The 18,355-nt window shown below is 38.0% G+C and overlaps 2 protein-coding genes and 1 non-coding gene across 4 annotated transcripts; 2 read left to right on the plus strand and 1 right to left on the minus strand.

Moving 5' to 3' along the window:
* Positions 1 to 2,942: 2,942 nt before the first annotated feature.
* On the plus strand, positions 2,943 to 7,310 carry LOC131301681 (protein PGR). The gene is made up of 5 exons (XM_058328064.1): positions 2,943 to 3,268; positions 3,374 to 3,487; positions 5,171 to 5,393; positions 6,310 to 6,558; positions 6,902 to 7,310. The coding sequence occupies exons 1-5, from the start codon at positions 3,123 to 3,125 to the stop codon at positions 7,031 to 7,033; spliced, it is 864 nt and encodes a 287-aa protein (XP_058184047.1). The 5' UTR covers positions 2,943 to 3,122; the 3' UTR covers positions 7,034 to 7,310.
* Positions 7,311 to 7,381: 71 nt separating this feature from the next.
* Positions 7,382 to 7,491, plus strand: LOC131308633 (small nucleolar RNA snoR100). The gene has a single exon (XR_009194516.1). It is a non-coding gene; the product is annotated as a small nucleolar RNA snoR100 (small nucleolar RNA).
* A 781-nt stretch (positions 7,492 to 8,272) lies between these two features.
* On the minus strand, positions 8,273 to 14,472 carry LOC131301669 (serine/threonine protein phosphatase 2A 57 kDa regulatory subunit B' kappa isoform-like). 2 transcript variants are annotated; one of them, XM_058328050.1, is made up of 3 exons: positions 13,995 to 14,472; positions 11,317 to 12,481; positions 8,273 to 8,908 (listed from the first exon to the last, which is right to left on the minus strand). In XM_058328050.1, exons 1-3 carry the CDS (start codon positions 14,012 to 14,014, stop codon positions 8,585 to 8,587), a joined length of 1,509 nt encoding a protein of 502 aa, XP_058184033.1. In that variant the 5' UTR covers positions 14,015 to 14,472; the 3' UTR covers positions 8,273 to 8,584. The 2 variants fall into 2 exon arrangements, with proteins under 2 accessions (XP_058184033.1, XP_058184039.1); XM_058328056.1 differs by having other exon boundaries at positions 14,102 to 14,130.
* Between the last annotated feature and the right edge of the window lie 3,883 nt (positions 14,473 to 18,355).

Raw genomic sequence — 18,355 nt, forward strand, 5'->3', positions numbered from 1 at the left:
AAAGCAATGCAGCAAAACTGTCCTTAAGCCAATGGTATCGATAGGTAATACATAGTGGTCCAAAATCTTTCCAGACGCAAGGGTATCGATACCCAAGAGAATGGTATTGATCCCAGATCATTACGGGGATTTTAAACACAAGGGTATCAATACCTTTTTGAGAAGGCATCGATATTAGCTTAGTTCGAGCAAATTTTATGCAGATTTTCAAAACGATTCCCAACAACCAAACCAACAATTTCAAGCACAATGAAGGTACAAAATCAACTCATAGGCCTATAGAAAAGAGCAATAAATCCCTACCTTGAAGTTGGAGAGCAAACCCAAAGAAAGATCGAGCCCATGCAAGCCCTAGATTCCGAAATTTTGAAATCGACTGAAATACTCCCCCTCTAAGCACAACCTACGAGATTCAAGCTCAATAATGTGTACATATGGTAAAAATGGGTGTGGGTTTGTGTGGGTTTCGGTTGGGAGCAAGAGGGAGAGGGAGAGGGAGAGAGAGGAGAGCTGAGAGAGAGAGAGAGAGGGAGAGGTCGGGAGATGAGAGAGAGAAAAGAGCTGGGATTTTAATCCCTTACTCCCACATACAAAAGAGCTGGGATTTTAATCCCCTACTCTCATATACACACCTATATATATACTAACATATACACTAATCACACTTGCACTCTCTCCACTAACAATCCTTTTATATTAACCCTAAGTCAAATAAACTCAACAAATTTCACAATTTTCTCATTTACAAAATCGAATAAACCTTTTAATAATTTTTGAAATTATGGGTTCTTACAACGGATCCCACACAAGTGATCCGAACCGTTCATTATGTTTAAACATTTTTTCAAGGACTCTCACGAAAAATCAGTTCAATCCGATACCTATAAGTACTTGATTTAATCGTCTAACTTTTCCTTCTTCAATAAACCTGAATAAAAAGTTAGATGATTAGATCAAGTACTTATCGGTATCGAATTGAACTAATTTTTCGTGGAGGCACTTAAAAAAATATTTTAAACATAATTAACGGATCGAAGTATTTGTATGAGATCTTTAGTGGGCTCTACAATGCAATCTGTGCACAATCTGTGGACAGATTTGCTGTGTCAGTAGCAAGGTTCTTCCTCTCACTCAGTATCTCATTGCATTAGATGATGAAGAATTTAAGGTAAAGAAAGAAAAAAAAACCCTTAATAAATAGATGTACTATTCCACCAACCACCATCCGACTCCTAAGTTCAACTTCTTGAGTTAGTAGTCAAACACCTTAATGTAAATTTTAACAAAAATAGTCTATTACGTATCTCACCCTACGGAATTATTACTTACTCGTTGATATCGCTACGTGGTGCTCCGTAAGAGAATCAATTTTATTTACCGTCAATGTAAAACTCTATTTTTTTACTATCGTTTATTATGGGCCCCATCGAGTGTCTATTATTGTAATCTGAACCGTTCATATTTTAAAACCCGTAGTATAGTATTACCATGCAAAAAATAAACTTGATCGAAAATCGATAAATATATCAAAAGTTGAGTTTTGGTTTATAAAATGGACGATCTAATTTCTATCAATAATAATAAAGATAAACTCTCCATTTTACAAAAGCAAAATTCAATTTTTGATAATCTTCTTGATATCCGATCAAGTTTATTTTTTGCATGGATATACTATTATATGGGGGTCTACAAGATGAACGGTTCAAATCAACAATAAACACACGGTAAAATTGAAAAATGTGGTGGTGGAATTTTCCACCCCGGTGGAAAGAATTTAATCTCTCTCCAAAAGCCTTATCTATGGCTCTATCACCACACATTCATGTAGAGCTCAGAACTAAGAGCATGTGCACCAGTGATTTGGTAAAATATCATGTCAATAGTTCACAATTACAATTTAGCTATCACATTTTTCTTTAACAACTACACCAATACTATCTATTTTACCAAACACCAATTAAAATATACAGTCTTCCACTTTTTTCCTTCATCAATTTTTTCCCTTGAGTTTCTTCCCTTTTTTTGTGCTGAAAACTGGGTTTTTATCAAATTGATTTGTGGGCAGTGGAGAAACAAGCACGTTTCTTTTTTCCACCGGACTATGTTCGCCGGAAGTGAAAGCTTCTTCTCGTCAAGACAGTAGAGTTTTGTCTGGTCAAAATGGAGTTTCAACCACTTTGATTTTCCGGCAGATCTCTCGTCAAAATCAAACCCATAGGAAAGCATGATTCAAACATGGGAAGAATTTTGTTTCATGGTGATGAGCACTGGTTGAGAGAGAGAGAGAGAAAGAGAGAAGAACGAGAGATTGGTAGGGAGGAGAGAGAAAGAAATAATATTTTAACACTTACCTTGTGAACAGTTCTCTAAAAATAGAGAAGTACTATTCATAAATGGGAAATACCTCTGTGTTTGACTAAGCTGCTACAGCTCCTCTTTTTTTTGTCTTGGACAGGTAAAATAGCTAAAAAGGTAATTTTGCTACTCTGGTAAACTTGCTCTAAGTATGTGAATGTATAATCGAAGAGACATACCCTCGCAACGGTTCTCGAGAAGCACTTAATAATCCCTCCTTAGTTTTCATTGCAATAAGATTATCAACAATGCTACCACCACAATCGATACACACAAACAATACTCATACACTCAAATGCACAACAGGCCCCGCACACAGTGTGCGTGCAGAAAATAATGCATGAAACACAACTCCTCCACACTTGCCTGCATGACACTGCATGATTAGCGATCGTAAAATATGATTTGAAAGTGTTTGTTCTCTCGTTACCAATCATACACTGTCACACAGGTAAGTGTGATTAAAGTATGTTTTACTAACTAAAATAAATATTTATTTTTAAAATTAAAAATAATATATTATGAAAAAATAATTTATCTCATAAAACGAAAATAAATATTTAAAAATCTTAGCGAAACAGCCGCTTAGTGTTGTGTAAAGAAGGCGTACGAGGAAAATTAAAACTAAAAACGATGAACTGATGAAGTCGTCAACTGCTCTATAAAGCCAGTAGCAGTAGTAGAGAGCAGGTAGAGAGCAGCACAAAATCATCGTCGTCTTCAACCTCCGAACACACTCTCCTCACCCTCTCTCCGAGGGGGTAAAAATGGACACAAATTTCTTCCAACCCGCAATTGCGGCACTGGTTTCCACCGCAATCGCCGTAAGATCTTACAGAAGGAAGTCTCTCAACCTCTCAGGCGCATTTCTAGGGTTTATCGTCATGACCATCCATATCGCCGTCAATTACAGGTCCGTTGTGAATATATCTACATACACATACATATATCTATGAGTCTGATATTTATATATCGTTGTATCTCTGATGTGTGTATGTGTCTGTGTGTGTGGATATAGATTTGGAGCGATGATGCTAGCTTTCTTCTTTACGTCATCGATGCTGACGAAGGTCGGACAGGAGAAGAAACGGAGCGTCGATGCCGAGTTCAAAGAAGGAGGTCAACGCAATTGGTATTCCTCCTTTCCCCTGTCTATCTCTCTCTCTACTTTCTCTCACTATGAGTTTGATGGTTTGGGGGATGACACTTGAAGCTTCAATTAATAAATATGCATGTTTATGTTTTCAACGAGTATGTATTTACAAAAAAACTGGACCGTCCATCCCGGGTCCAGTTTAATGATCGATGATCAGAACTGTGCATTTGTAGAACTAGTGCAAAAGTTTAACTTTGACGGTGTCAAAAATCACGCTCATATGCGTGAGACAAGGTAACTATGTGTTGCAGAGGAAAGATATGTGCCTTTCTTGAGAATTCGAAACAGGTTTGACGTTTAAGCCGACAAATAAAGAGAAATTGAATGGTGGTACATTTTTGCTATAGAAGGTAGGGCCAGGCTTTTAATTTCTGAAAAGTGCTACTGTGGGTACATAATCCAACAAAAAAGAATGAAAAAAGAGTTCAAAGTTCTAATCTGGCGTTGAAGGTTATGAAAGAATGTCACTATGTGACTCAAGAGTACTTTTTGTGGCTATTTTGGAACATGTTTAGAGAGGTACTTGATTGCTTGTATGATGCGGTTGTTCAAGTGCTTGGGCCGTTTACTGTGGAACCATATTTTGAATCACTGTTGAATGTTTGATTTCTGACGTATATGAAATGGGTAGAATCTGTTATTGCATTCAGGTCTGCTTCTACTTTCAAACCCTTAAAATTACCACTGGTTTCATATTTGGATGCCTTTCGAAAAAGAAAAAATTCACTAGTGGATGATTCATTGGTAGAAAGTAGGAAAACAGTATATACTTGTTAGAGTTGCATTAAAGTTACTCTTCCTACATGACCTCTTTCTGAAATCCTCAAAAGAGTATGTTTGGACCTTTTGTTGCTGTCGATAATGGCTTCCGTGAATCAGCTATGTTAACATAATTAGTCAGTTGCCTCATCAAAATGAAAGAATGTAGTTAGTCAGCTAAGTCAGCTATAGGTTTTCAGTTTTCTACCCGTAGTGTTACATAGCAGAATCTGATGATCAATGCACTATTTGCTGAATAGTGCTTCTGACGTACTTGCTGAAAACCTAATGCATGTGATCTCTAGCCAAAACTTCCCTGCTTTTTCCTTGCCCCTGATAGATTATTGTGGGCTCCACTCCTAGAGGCTGGTGTGTCCCCGTGTCCAATATGGGCACACGGCAAAAAAAAGTATACAGTGTGTCCACTAAATTAAATTAAAGAATTTTTTTTTGAGGGACACGGTATGGGTTAAATATGTAATTTTTTAAATTTTTTGGGGGTAAATGTATGTTACCAAAAATATTTTGGGTTAAAAATGTAATATGATGTGTATGATGCTTATTTATATATCTTGATGCTTCATGCTTCTACATGTAATTATGTTTTCACTAGTGTAAAATGGATGTTATTTATTTCTTATTTTTGCCGTGTCCCCTGTCGTGTCCCCATTGTTTAGAAATCCTGTGTCCCGTTTCCGTATCCATATCCATATCCATATCCATCCAACATAGAATTTTTGGATGCCTAAATCATAGTTAGCCAGCATGCATATGCTGATAGTTGCTGCCCAATGTGTTAGTAGCTACTGGCTAGAATGCTGCGAAGCTTGTGGTAAAGTTCTATTCAACTATTTTGTTCTGGTTCTGATGAGTTGTTCGTGTTTGCATTTTTTCTTACAGGATACAAGTTCTCTCCAATAGTGGCATTGCTGCCGTTTTGGTCCTCACCGTTTGGAAGCTGATGGGATCACTGGACAAATGTTTGGACTCAAAAGAATCACGTCTTGTAACAGCTCTAATTGGTGGTATGATTGGTCACTATTCCTGCTGCAATGGAGATACTTGGTCATCGGAGCTTGGGGTACTCAGTGATGTACAGCCGAGACTAATTACGACCTTAAAGGTATGATATTCTTGTTCCTACACGTTTAAATTCACCTCCACCTAACAGGAAAAAAAAATGCCTGCCTTTTTGGTTTTTGTTACGGCTACTTCTATTAGTGAATGGAGCCAGGATGTTGCATTTATATATGGTCTCTCCAGGTGGCAGGTGCACTATGTTTTTGGCCTAGTTTCTGTTTCATTTTCTTTTCTAGCAACTCAGTTGAAGCATAATCGTAGGTGCGTGCATTACTACACTCCACTCAGCCTCGCTCTTATATCTGCAGTTTGAGCCTTAGATCGACTTGAATGGATCTAGAGCCTCAGTGGAGAGAAGGATGTGTGTGCAAAGTACTTGAGTTTTCCTTTACGTATGTATGTAGCATGGCATTACAACCTGGGATCTTAACCGTTGGTGAAGGAATTGCTGTAGTGTTTACTTAGGGCATCTCCAACCCCTGCTCAGATATTGACTCTAACTTAAATTTGCCAAAGCTACTTTGTGGCTTTTAAATTTAAGAGTCTGCCTTTGATAAAATGTGAGTTTACCCATTGATGGAGCTTTTACTAAAATTTCTACTCAAAATTTAGTTAAAAAGCCTTGAGTAAAGGACCGGAGAAGGCCTTATAAGTGCTATCATGCATTCGCTTGTTCCCCAGCTATCTTGCCTAACCGTCTTAACCTGTTCCCATATCTCTGGATTTTCTCTTTTCTTTTTACTATACAGTATACATAGTACTGTAAGGGAATCATCTTCTTTCTAATTGAAATTACTAGATCAAAGCCGTGGATGCTTGTACTTAAAGAAGACTACAACGAAGGGAAATTGACCTTTTCGAATGCTTTTAAATTATTCTGCAGGCTTGAGGCCTTGCATTGATGCTTAAGCGCATAGAGGTCACCTATTCTGATCTGTTCTCTTTCTTGTTCTGATCAGCCAGTTCGCAAGGGTACAAATGGTGGTGTGACAAAAGCAGGGCTCCTAGCAGCTACTGCAGCTGGCTCCATTATTGGACTCACGTTTGTTATCTTTGGATTTTTCACGACAAGATGTACATTTGACGTGGCTCTGAAGCAGCTACTGGTAATACCTCTTTCTGCTCTGGCAGGACTTGGTGGAAGCCTCATAGACTCTCTCTTGGGAGCAACACTTCAGTTTAGTGGATTTTGCAGTGTCCGTAACAAGGTAGGTTTCACATATTAAATGAGAGTTTTGAGTATGAGATTTCTTGTTTGGTTGTCTATTTTTGGTTTTGTAGATCCATGCTCTCTGTATGATCCATTGGATTTGAATAAGACAAACCCAGTATCATAAGTTTATCTTTTCTTGGAAACAAATGAATAAGTTGTGGGGTGGGAAAACAAGGAAAACCTATTCAGTATCCGGGACTTTCCGTCTGTAAATCCTCCACAAAATTGTAATCCAAACACATTCTAAAGGTTTCCTCTTCAGAGGTTCTAACAATAGTGTCATATAAGCTGTAGGCTCTAAGAAAGCTTGATCAACTGCTATTCCAATGTATTTGCAGGTTGTTGGTAAACCAGGCCCGACAGTAAAGAAAATTTCCGGCCTTAGCATTCTGGACAACAATGCTGTTAACTTTGTGGCGATTCTGCTGACCACGATGTTGACATCTATTGCCTGCTTATATATATTCTGAAAGGAATTGGATCATTTTCAGTCATTCGTTTGGATTGGACAATATATGGTCCAAATTTGGTCTATCTCGTTCAGTCCAAGAGAATCCAAACTCAGTCCAAGAGAATCCAAACTCATTCTGAAATCCATCCCTCCAATCCAACTGAATGGTCTTGTGAGTGCAGATTGTACTGTTGGCGTTTTTACAATTGATGTGTATTTCGTTTTATAGTTGTATTCTCACACGTGGAGAGTTTGGTTGACTATTAAGCTTTTCATAATGTAGTATTATTGTCGCATTTTTTTGGATTTCCATTTAGGACGTCTATATATGTTTCAAGGTAATGTGCATATCGATACTCTAAACTATCAATGTAGGAAGCATGGTAATGTGCACATAAATTGAATTGAGTCTCTAGGTCTGCCCCCTCTCTGATGTCATTCGGCTTTGATTTGGGGGCATGGTTCGCAGCAAAACAGGTATAGGGAGGTCATTGTTGCAGTGGTATTTTGAGAACAGCCATTTTGTGCATATTGTCAAAGGTTAGGTCTGTCTTTAATCCTTCTCCGTCCATACCCCCAATGATTGGAGACTATATGGGTTCTATTGTTATTATATATATGTTCCAAGGTTTCTGACTACCGTACCGATAGCGATACCGTTTTTATTATTACAATTTTGGATACTATTTTGGATTTTACGCTATGAATATTATACATTAATATGTATACTTATATGCAAGCTTGCAAAGCTAAAAAATGAAATGAATTTAAAAATATGAACCGAAATACCCACTAAAATTCTTATTTTTTAAGTTCTTATTTTCTACTTTACGAGACAAGTCATTATCTTATAATACATCAGCTTCAATTCAAAAAATAAATATTTATTTTCCTTGGCTAAACGGAGCCGAGTAAATAGGTAGATAGATGGAACCGGAGGACACAGTTTAAATCTAGACCACATTGGAAAAATCAAATCAGCAGCTACACCACTGCTCAAACTATCTAATCCCACACCTCAAAGACTACCTTGTTTGGCATCCCGTAGACATTCACATTCAAGATCCATAATTTTCAGAAAAATCTCATTTGCAAAATCTTCAGTCAAGCCAATACCATGTAACAACAAATGCAATGCAACAGGTTGAAAAAGCAGCAGCTGTTCTAGGAGAGAAAATGAAGAAAATAATATTGCAGAAACAAACAGCGCCTAGGATTAAAAACCCAAAAAACAAAAACAAATACGTGAATCTATGGATACAACAAATTGCCCCCAAAAAGGGCTATTTTTACCCAATGAAAGCCCAATACAAAGAACTTCCAAATCAGCAGCAGCAGCACTGCTCAAACCAGCTTCTATCTAACCCCACACATCAAACACAACCCTGATAGGCTTTCTCAAATATACTCATATTCAAGACACCATTCTTTTCTTTTTGGTTGTTGAACAGAAACCCATTTCATATATTACAATACAGGCTACAATCTTTTACCCTATTCTCAATTTCCCGAATGCATTTAAAAATAACATTGAGAAAAAAACCCAAATGCAAATCCTCCGGTCAAGCCATTAACATGCAACAACACAAGCAACAGGTTGAAAAGCAGCGGCAGTTTCCAAACGCTCCCATGTCAATCGCCGCCTCTCGGCCACAATGATCGACTTAGAATTTTCCTCCTCAAACTTGCTTTGACAGGCCAGCACGAGCTCTTCATCTATCTCGCAAAACATTTTCCTCACATTTTGTGTGAGGTTGAGCACCGCTTGGTTCCAGTGGTTTTGGGTGTTGCGATGTAGAGCTGGGAAGACAAGTGGCAAAATCACTTGCCGGTTGTGCATGATGAAATTGAGGATTTCGTCGTTGTTCCACAAGAAGTGCGCTCTTTCAGCCACCTGCAAATTGATACGGAAAAGATGATAATGAGAACATAATTTTACTGTCAATACACCAAAATTGTCTGGCATGAACACCAGCTTTAAGCAAAGCTTACCACCTCACTTGATCAAGATATGACGTAACGGAGCAAGATAGAGAAGAATTATGCAAAATTAACCAATATTCCCTCTGTCTGAATTCATTTGTCACTTCTTTTGCCATGGTGCCCTTTAGTTGGCTCTCGAATCTCATAGATAGTTTTCAAAATTATCTAAAAATTAATAAGTCAAAAATATAGACGATTTGCTGAGATGACCAGAATAGTGAAAATAGACGAAAACATTGAGGGAACAGTATAAGTAAGTAGTCATTATTGGCTCCAAATCTTTTGTGGTGTAAATGCTGCTCCATTTCCCAAGCAGTCTAAGAAGGAACGAGTACAAGGCTTTGAAGTGCTAGAGCGAAGTGCTGGAGCTATGGTGTTTGAATAAGTAGGCACCAATCAATAATGACATCCAAACTGTGTTGCACCATTTATCAAATTTTGCCTCAATGCCGCAGGCAAATTTGACATTATTTTGTAAAATGAGGGTGTAGTGTGATCTATGAAATCTTCAGAGTTCAGAGAATAGTTCATTCCCTTCCCACCCAGCTCTATCAGCAGGCCCTTTCTTTTGCAATACTAAATAAAGTCTCTCATGGCCCAATTATTATTAAAGCCTTCTCTACCTTAGAATTCGGCCTTCGGGGTCAACCTGGCGGCTTCTATGAGGAAGGCAGCGCAAAGGAGGCTCGAGGGCTTGTTAAGGAAGGCGGCAAGGGCCGACGAAGGGGGGAAAACAAAAGGCCTTTTCTGGTCCCCCCCGAGCCGGGGGGTGCTTGTGGTTCAATGAACTCAATGTCTATAGGTTCTCTTTCTAAGAAGCGTTATTCCAATCTCCTAAGTGGATTCTCCTTCTTCTATGGAACGACAAGAGCCTGGAATCTTAGTTGGTCTCTCCTTTCAAGTAAGGTGACACAAGAAACAGTGTTGCAGACAGGAAGAGGTCTACGTCCTCAATACAATGTGGACATTTGTGAATATTGATCGTTCTTCGTGGCCCACTAAGAATTGAACGAAAGTCACTCCACAACATTAATTATTTTACAAATTCAATCTCAATGGAAGCATCTTTTTTGCTTGAAATTAGCTAAATGAATCAATTCAAACATTGGAGTAACGACTTGAACACTTCCATTCGCGAACTAACTGGGCGGAGACTCCATGTACACCTCCCGTGCACAAAATAAAAAGACTCAAGACACTCTAAACTCAATTATGACTTCGGTGGTTTTGTCATGATCCGGATTTCGCCAATTACCCTAACAGAACTGAAGATATTTTCATGCCTCTGTCAAAGAAATTTGTTATTTCTATGGCATGGAAACCTATTCCATCAAGGGAGCATAACTGAAATAAAATTTGTGTCTGGCAAACCATCATTAAAATGCTTCTGCATAAAGTTTCAAGAATATCTGTACTAAAGTAGCAGTACTTGCTAGTCCCAAGTAGCAATTAAGTGTGGCTACTACTTAGAACAGACTTGAAGACCGTATTCATTTCCAACTTAAAACTTCAATGTGGACCAATCCCCATTTCCAATGACTCTTTTATCTGACAACCAACATTGTCTTGCACAACATTATTTGATCCTACATTTTGTTGTCACTCTTCCTAGGAACAAGAAAAGCACTTGAGCGGCATCTTCCGTTCATCACCCTCCAGCCTATATATCCTCTCCTCCCTCACTATGTGCTTGTGTCTGGGTATATATGTACACATGAATATGACCGTGCATGCATGGTGTGCATGATGCACACCGATATATGGCCAGTGATGCAGCCCCATCTTTGCTAAGAAGGGCCATATCACCACAGTTCCTTTGTGGTAATCAGTTCACAATAAGGTCCCTCCTAGTTGCCTAATTTTCTCTGGACATGCTATGAACTTAATGGGATCATAACAAGTCGATTTTTTCCACTTTGCAAAAGTAAAGTGCTGCCCACCATTACAATTATAACACCATCAAAATGTACCATATAGTATCATAAATACCAGCTTAAAGCATGATATAGCATCATAAACACCAGCTTATAGCATGATGTTTTTTAGTATCAAATAGGCCTCTTCAGTCCTTCACCTATTAAGCCTCAAGAGTCAAGACACCCAAGTGATGCTCCTGCCTTCCTCTACAGAAAATCAAATAAAAGCTACTCCAACGGAAGGCCTTCCACTAAACACACATTAAGTCATACGTACCATTTTTGCGATAACTCAAAAAATGTAGGAATATCTAGAATCTGTTGGAATTTTTTTAGCTAAGTAAACAACGAACTCATGAGCAGGTACCAGACAATTGAAGAGCAACAATTACTACAAAAGTACCTGGAAATGGGAGCTATTGAGGCAGCATGCCACACGGCGGAACAATGGGACCATGATCTTTTCAAACTCCGCCATGTTGATTTTCTCCAAAAGCTCTTCCAACTCACTTAAGAACATCAACTCTTTCTGGCTACTTGTCACTGGCCAGTATTTCAACAATCCATTGACCACTGTACTAGCCAACCTTGGCTCCTTATCCACAAACTGCATGACACAGTATGTCAATTGCTGATGATAAGCACCCACAGATTTCGGTTTGTGCAGAGGAATCAGAGCCCTCCATAGGAACATCTTGTGCTCCTCCTTCAATGGTACAGCAAACCCTGTAATTACACTCCCAAAAATCTCCAACAACTCTGCAATGCCATTGTGACGCTCCGTTTCAAAAACGAAACGGTAAATAATATTGCTCACAGCCTTTCGAATGAAAGGTCTGTGAACCATGAACTTCCCATAAACCCGATGAAGAATTGTTTTCAAACAATCTCTTTCTCTTGGGTCCTCTGAGTCAAACAGGTTAAGTAATTTTAGAATAAAAGCATCGTCTAAATATCTTTTTGCTACTTTTACATCAAGGGAACTATAGCTTATGAATCGAAATAGTAGGTCGTAAACAAGTTGTAAATGCGACCAAGCCGGATCAAACATTGGTTCATCATCTTCGGTTTCACCACGACTTGAATAAGACCGGCATTTTGATGGAAAATCCCTAAACAGATTTGTTGCACACATTTTACATGTTGAAGCTATTGCCGGTTCAGTAAATTTTGCAGATCCAGAGGAAACAAAATCAACCAGTTCTACCAGCGCTTGACGCTTAAGATCTTTTTCCTCACAGTTTTTATCAAAGTTGCTGAAGTCATGAACTGAACAACACAGGTTTAACTTGCTAACAAAAAGGTTCTGCTTCTCCGTGTTGGGAGCGTCGTTGAATGAAACGTGGGGCTCCACCATTTCCGCTCCAGCAGTGTTGTTCGATGGGAAAATTACTGAAGACATTCGTTTAACAACATTCAATCGCGTTGAAACAACATTGCAACTATTGGTAAATGTGCCCAAGTGGATTGTATTGTTCCCAGAATTGCCCCCATCCGAATCTGGTGCATCGGATTTTGATGACTTCTTTGGGAGTTTTCCCAGAATTTGCTTGAGCATTGTAGCAATGCTGTTGCAGATAACAATAAAGCTTAGCCCACATGATGATAAACTTAATACAAGAAATTTGTGGGGGAGGAAGAAAAAAAAAACACAGAGTTGAAAATGAATTACACCAATGATTAAGTACTTCAGGGTGTGCTACAAAAAAACCCTCCTCTCATTCAGTTTTCAAATATCAATTATTCGACGGCCACAGATGAGACACAGACAAGAATCTAATTCCCCAATAAATCGACAGCCAGAAAAAGTATATATGATGGTTATATTCTCAGCATGCTCAAATGCACTTCACAAGAATCACAACATCTGTGTGGTAATGCATTTATCCAAAAGAAAATCACAGATTGAGAATGAAACAGATATAATCAGCGCATATCAAGATTCAAGGCAAGTTGAAGACAACAAAAAAAGTAACAGGCATCTGGAAAAAAAGGGCTAGAATGACCATCAATTGTCTGCCAATTTTCAGCGTTCTTTTATTCCTTCTTCAAGAAAATATATACGCATTTGTTCTCAAAGAAGCAAGAAAGTTCTTCAGATAGTACCAAAGAAGAACCTATGAGGAAATCATGATCACATCCCAGAAAATGAGAACAAATGAGACCGAGATACAATTACATTGTGAAAGAATCTTATTGAATTCCAACTATAGATTTCTTGGCTTCTTGCAAACAACTAAGCATAGTTTGCCAACAAATTGTAACCCCATTAGATTTCATTTTCTGATTCCATAATTTGAATTTAACAGGATAAATTGCTTTATTTGCCACATCTTAAGTAATGTTAACTAATATTTCGCAAAATGTTTACTAACTAAGCACATTCAAACAGGCATTGACTCCAACTTCTTCTTCTTTTGATCACATCTACACTTACTTCTACCCCTTTAGCCTCATTTACCAGCAGTGACCCCCTCCATTTTCCAGGTTTCGTTTACATCTCTAAAAGCAAGTAAAACAACCACAAGGGATAGTTAAGAAATGCAGCTAAATTTAGCAGTTTCGCTGCTGCTGCCGACAACTCCAAGCAGCCTGAAAACCTAGATCGCAGCATACACATAAGCACTCAATACATAAACCATGTACCTAGATCGCAGTACATATAAGCACTCAATACATAAACCATGTACACTAGTTATTACATGAATGTAACAATTTGCTGGCATAGCACCAGAATTGATGGATAAAACCATAGATCTGGAGAAAGAACTGGAGTAACACAACAAATGAACAAGGATCTACCCCTTCGTACAACACAATTTACTACAGACGAATCAAGAAAACCCAGATCACAATTCCTCGTTTGGTTTCAATAAATATCTGAACTACCAAGATAAAAAAGGAAAAAATCCCGATCACCATACATCTAAAAATACCAAATTTAGAAACTCAACTACAAAATCTGACCTCTATACATACCTAACACATATGAGCATGTATTAGTATGACAATCACAAAAGGGCCAGAAAAATAATTCGGGTCATGTAAAGTGCGAGGAGTAGCAAAGGTTTGTGGCTCAACCTTTTGAAATCTGGAGTCATTTTTTTTTTTTTTTGGAAATTTGAAGTCAATGCAGGTAAACCCAACTGATTCCAAGAGAGAGAGAGAGAGAGAGAGAGAGAGGATACCTGGGTTTTTGCCAAGAGTGGGCTGAGATTGCTGGGCACCTCAGAAACTTTACAGAGGTGAAGGGATGAGGGAAAGGGCAGTCATCAATAATGGTGCTTTACTTTAGATCCAAGACGAAATGATGAAGAAGTTTGGGAGGAGCCCATATTGGGTATCATCAAAAGAATAGAGATTTGATTGTACGTTGTGCTTGCAGGCTCGTTTTGATCTCCGGACATTTCTGATCAGATAAAGTTAGAAACTCTCGATTGATGTGCAGCATTATTATGATATGTGAGTTGGTATTTGTTCTGTAGAGATGGAGGACATGGTTTTCCCTTGGCAATAATTCTGGAGTATGTGACCCCACTTGTTTTTCCCCAATCGGTTGCTTTCAAGCAAGAAAATTTCACTCCCAGATCAAGAAAAGAAAAGGCCAGTAATTTTGGTACCCTACTGGAGTATTTTATAAAAAATAATAATTTTGAAATATAAAGTATCATCGTAAAAGAGTTGAGTGTCAAAATTATTTTTTTTATAAATACATTTTAAATTTTTATATTTTGTGCTTAAAAATATACGTAGCACACCCTCAAAGCACATTAGAAGACAAGTTTAATATGTGCATATAAAAAAAAAAAATTGAAGTGTTACAATCATTTCCCAACAAGAAAGATTATAAAAGAAAATTTCACTATGTATTGTTAAAGGTTCGTTTTCCCCCAAAAATAGGATTAGTTGGTCAGGTCTTTTTTTAGGAGGAGAGTCGATCTTGTTTTATCGCTTCGAACCCGAATCTCCTTCAATAGATGGGATCCGGGGTTTCTGTTGTGTCCCAAGTCTCAGTAAGCTGTTGTACCATCAAACCGGGTCTCATAACGAGCTCGAAAAGATAATCGTAATCGTTTTAGAGTTAGGCCCGAGCAACAACTCTAAAAAAAATCAAGTTAATCGAAGTATCGAACTCCATTAGCTAAGTGGTTGAATCGAATAATCTTTGCTAGGTACTCTTAAACTGTTTTTGGTAATATTTCATTGAAGAAAAATGCGATTCCTTCACTGGGTTTAATAATGTCCGGTTAAAACTTTATTTTTTACAAGACTTTTTGTATACATCATATTTTAGAGTTCGGGACAAGACTCGAATTTACAGCACAACAGCTTGTGCGGACACAATTAACACCCTTGTTTGAGGGTCATTATGGCCAAAGAATGTGCCTCTTTAAATAACAGTTCTTTTTGGGAATGACAATTTTAACTCATATTTTTTAATTCGTTTAAATTTGTTGACTTATAATCTAATTCAATCTGTTCATATTGTATTATGAGTTGATATGGGTTGAACCCATATCAACAACTCATATTTACATGAATTTAGATGGATTAAAAATATATTCAATATGGATTGAAATTAAAAGACTCATTCCCTTTCCCTAGAGTGAATTACTGTAGCTGAAAATCAGGCTGCTCTCCTCCTCCTCCTGTAGCAGACAAAACCATTTTTCGATCAAATTCATTCCGCCCGCCCCCGGCTCTCTCTCTCCAGTCTCCAAAACAATCAGTCCACTGTTCTTTCTCTTTAACTCTTCTAGACGTGGATATAAAAAACAAGATTGTATACATCCACTGTTCTCTCTCTCCCACGGTTTAGATGTCTCTCCCTCTAGAACGGTGGTGGCTTATGCAACTAAAAAACCGTACAATCAATGGAGTCATCGCCTTCAAGACGAGTCTCCGACGCGGCCTCTGACTCCTCGTGTTACTTTTTGGAAATGGAAAAAAACCGATTCTTCAAGTTTTTTTAGAATACTTCTTTTGAGGACCTATGGTGGGTTTGGATTAAAAAGTTTACTTTTTTGTTTATTTTTTGCATTAGTTCTTTTTGTGTTAAATTTTTGTGACTTATTGATTCGTCTAGTCGAAAGGAATCGGAAAAGTAAAAAAATTTGACCAAAACTCATATTTTTTTTTGATAAAGACAAAAAAAAGTAAAATTGACAATTATTTTGACATATTTTTGTCTTTTTAAAAAATAATGAATTTTGATCAATTTTTATTTATTTTTTTATTCCTCTCGACGAGACGAATCAACAAGTCACAAAAGTTTGACGCAAAACGAACAAATGCAAAAAACAATTGAAGCAAAAAGAACAAATTCATTATTTTTCGATCAAAATAATGGATTTCAACCAGAGCAATACCTGACCAACGAGTTCATTTGACGGGATTTATAAAAATAAAAAATAAAAAATCGAGGTCTTGGTTATATTTGAAAATGGATAGAAAAGTAAGGAAACGGGCCGGGCCGGGTTGCGTATGAACTGACCCACATTTAACCTGACCCGTATTCAACCCGCCAACTATTGACCCGTATTCAACCCGTCATTATTCAACTCACAACCTGTTTCAACCCGCTCATTTGCCACCGCTAATTCTATCTACTGAGAGAGTCTTTTTCACATAGGCTCCATGAACAACTTATTCACGGAGCAGCGCAATCTCAACCGTTTATTCGCACAATCAATGGTTGAAATTCATTTTTCAATTATGACCGGTCACAATTAACTCTTCCCGAAAAAGTTTCATTAACATCTTGATCGTCCAAAACACTTTTGAACGGTCACAATTGAGTGCTGTAAGCACTTATTTACAGCACCTTCTTAAGGAAGATTTTCTCTGTTCACCTTAGAAACACACATATCTAAACTACCAAACGACCTATTATACTGAATCACAGACTCCATCCATTTCTTAGGGAGCGGTGCTACCGTTCCCGAAGACCAAGGGATCCTAATCGGATCCCAATGCCCCGCCGGGTCCATTTCGGTCACCGGACAACCGATTCGAGCCGTCCAAAAATACATATATATACAAAACTATGGAGTGTTTGGATCGTGCATCTACACACATCGAATGCCGTTAATTCTTGCGTAAGCCCACTCGTTTTTTTTTTTAGAATTTTACGGAGTGGGTCCGGCAAGGCATCAGGATCCGATCGGAATCCCTTGGTCGTTGGGAACTGTATACTTTCTGTTTCTTAGGCGAAGAATTCCCACACAGGCACACATGCATTAAACCAAAGGTAAAGTCAAAATGGACATCACTTCAATATAAGTTGAAACCCTTTATAGAGATATATTTTCTAAATGAAAAACCAAAACTACACCGATCGGGTCGGTACGGTTCGAGCGAGATTGTCAATTCCTACCCGGGATAGAAAATGTCCTTTTTACATATAAGGATAAGGAGATAGATGGGTTGTTGAGGGTAAAATGGACATATCAAAGTTTGGCATACCATAACATCAGCAAGTCTCACCACTTTTCGTTGTAAGGATTATCAAATGGATGACTTATCGAAGAAAGTATTTCTTGATTCCTTATCTTATTCAAAAGTAGTCTTTAAATTTGACCCGAAGCCTTATTTGTTAGTTGTGGCTTCTCTTTCCCCCCACTTTCTTCTCAGTCTGTCTCAGTTTCTCTAGAGAAAATCTTCTTTGCCGACTTGTTTACAGCACTCAATCGTGACCGTCCAAAAATGTTTTGGACGGTCAAGATGTTAATGAAACTTTTCCTAGGAAGAGTTAATTGTGACCGATCATAATTGAAAACGAATCTCAGCCATTAATTGCACGAATAGACGGCTGAAATTGCGACACTCCGTGAGCAAGTAGTTTACGGAGCCTACGTGAAAAAAAAACTATCTCTTGTCTCTAATATTTGATTTGGACGAGAGAAACGTGCATCAGAAAATAGCACCACACACTAATATGCTTGCAAGTAGGTCTCATGCTGCTGTGGGTCCACTGAAAAACTTATGAGCTTTTTCTTACAGCTTTCAATACCGGAATTCAAGCCATGAACGTGAGCTCTGTTCGGTTTGAGTTTTGAGAGAGGTTATTGAGAGTAATGAATGGAGAGAGAAAATTTAAAAACTTTGCTGATCGTCACGAGACAAAAACAACTTATAAAAGCTGTAAAAACTAAATTTCGAAAACTCAAATTTGATGTTTTGGGATTTTTTAAGTTTCCATAGTCGGCCTTTACCAAAAGTTATAGCTACAACAAACAACCAGACAGACGGTGAAAATTCTGAATGAAATGTAGAAAAAACTCAGGGAGCTGCTATTTGCACACATTTTTTTCCCTATCTCGCCAAACAAATAAAAGGAGATTAAAACCCACGTGGGGGTCCATAGGGCTGTAAACGAGCCGAGCTGAGCTTTGTCAAGTTGGAGCTCAGCTCGTTTAAAACGAGCCCAAAATTCGAGCTCG

This window comes from Rhododendron vialii, chromosome 1a, assembly GCF_030253575.1.
Source record: "Rhododendron vialii isolate Sample 1 chromosome 1a, ASM3025357v1".
Classification (NCBI taxonomy): Eukaryota; Viridiplantae; Streptophyta; class Magnoliopsida; order Ericales; family Ericaceae; genus Rhododendron; species Rhododendron vialii.

Coding starts and splice junctions, on each gene's coding strand:
- LOC131301681 (XM_058328064.1), top strand. CDS start 3,123: ATGGACACAAATTTCTTCCAACCCGCAATTGCGGCACTGGTTTCCACC. Junction 3,488..5,170: donor GAAGGAGGTCAACGCAATTG/GTATTCCTCCTT, acceptor TTTTTCTTACAG/GATACAAGTTCTCTCCAATA. Junction 6,559..6,901: donor TTTGCAGTGTCCGTAACAAG/GTAGGTTTCACA, acceptor ATGTATTTGCAG/GTTGTTGGTAAACCAGGCCC.
- LOC131301669 (XM_058328050.1), bottom strand. CDS start 14,014: ATGACTCCAGATTTCAAAAG. Junction 12,482..13,994: donor ATGACTCCAGATTTCAAAAG/GTTGAGCCACAA, acceptor TATCTGCAACAG/CATTGCTACAATGCTCAAGC. Junction 8,909..11,316: donor TCAATAGCTCCCATTTCCAG/GTACTTTTGTAG, acceptor ATCAATTTGCAG/GTGGCTGAAAGAGCGCACTT.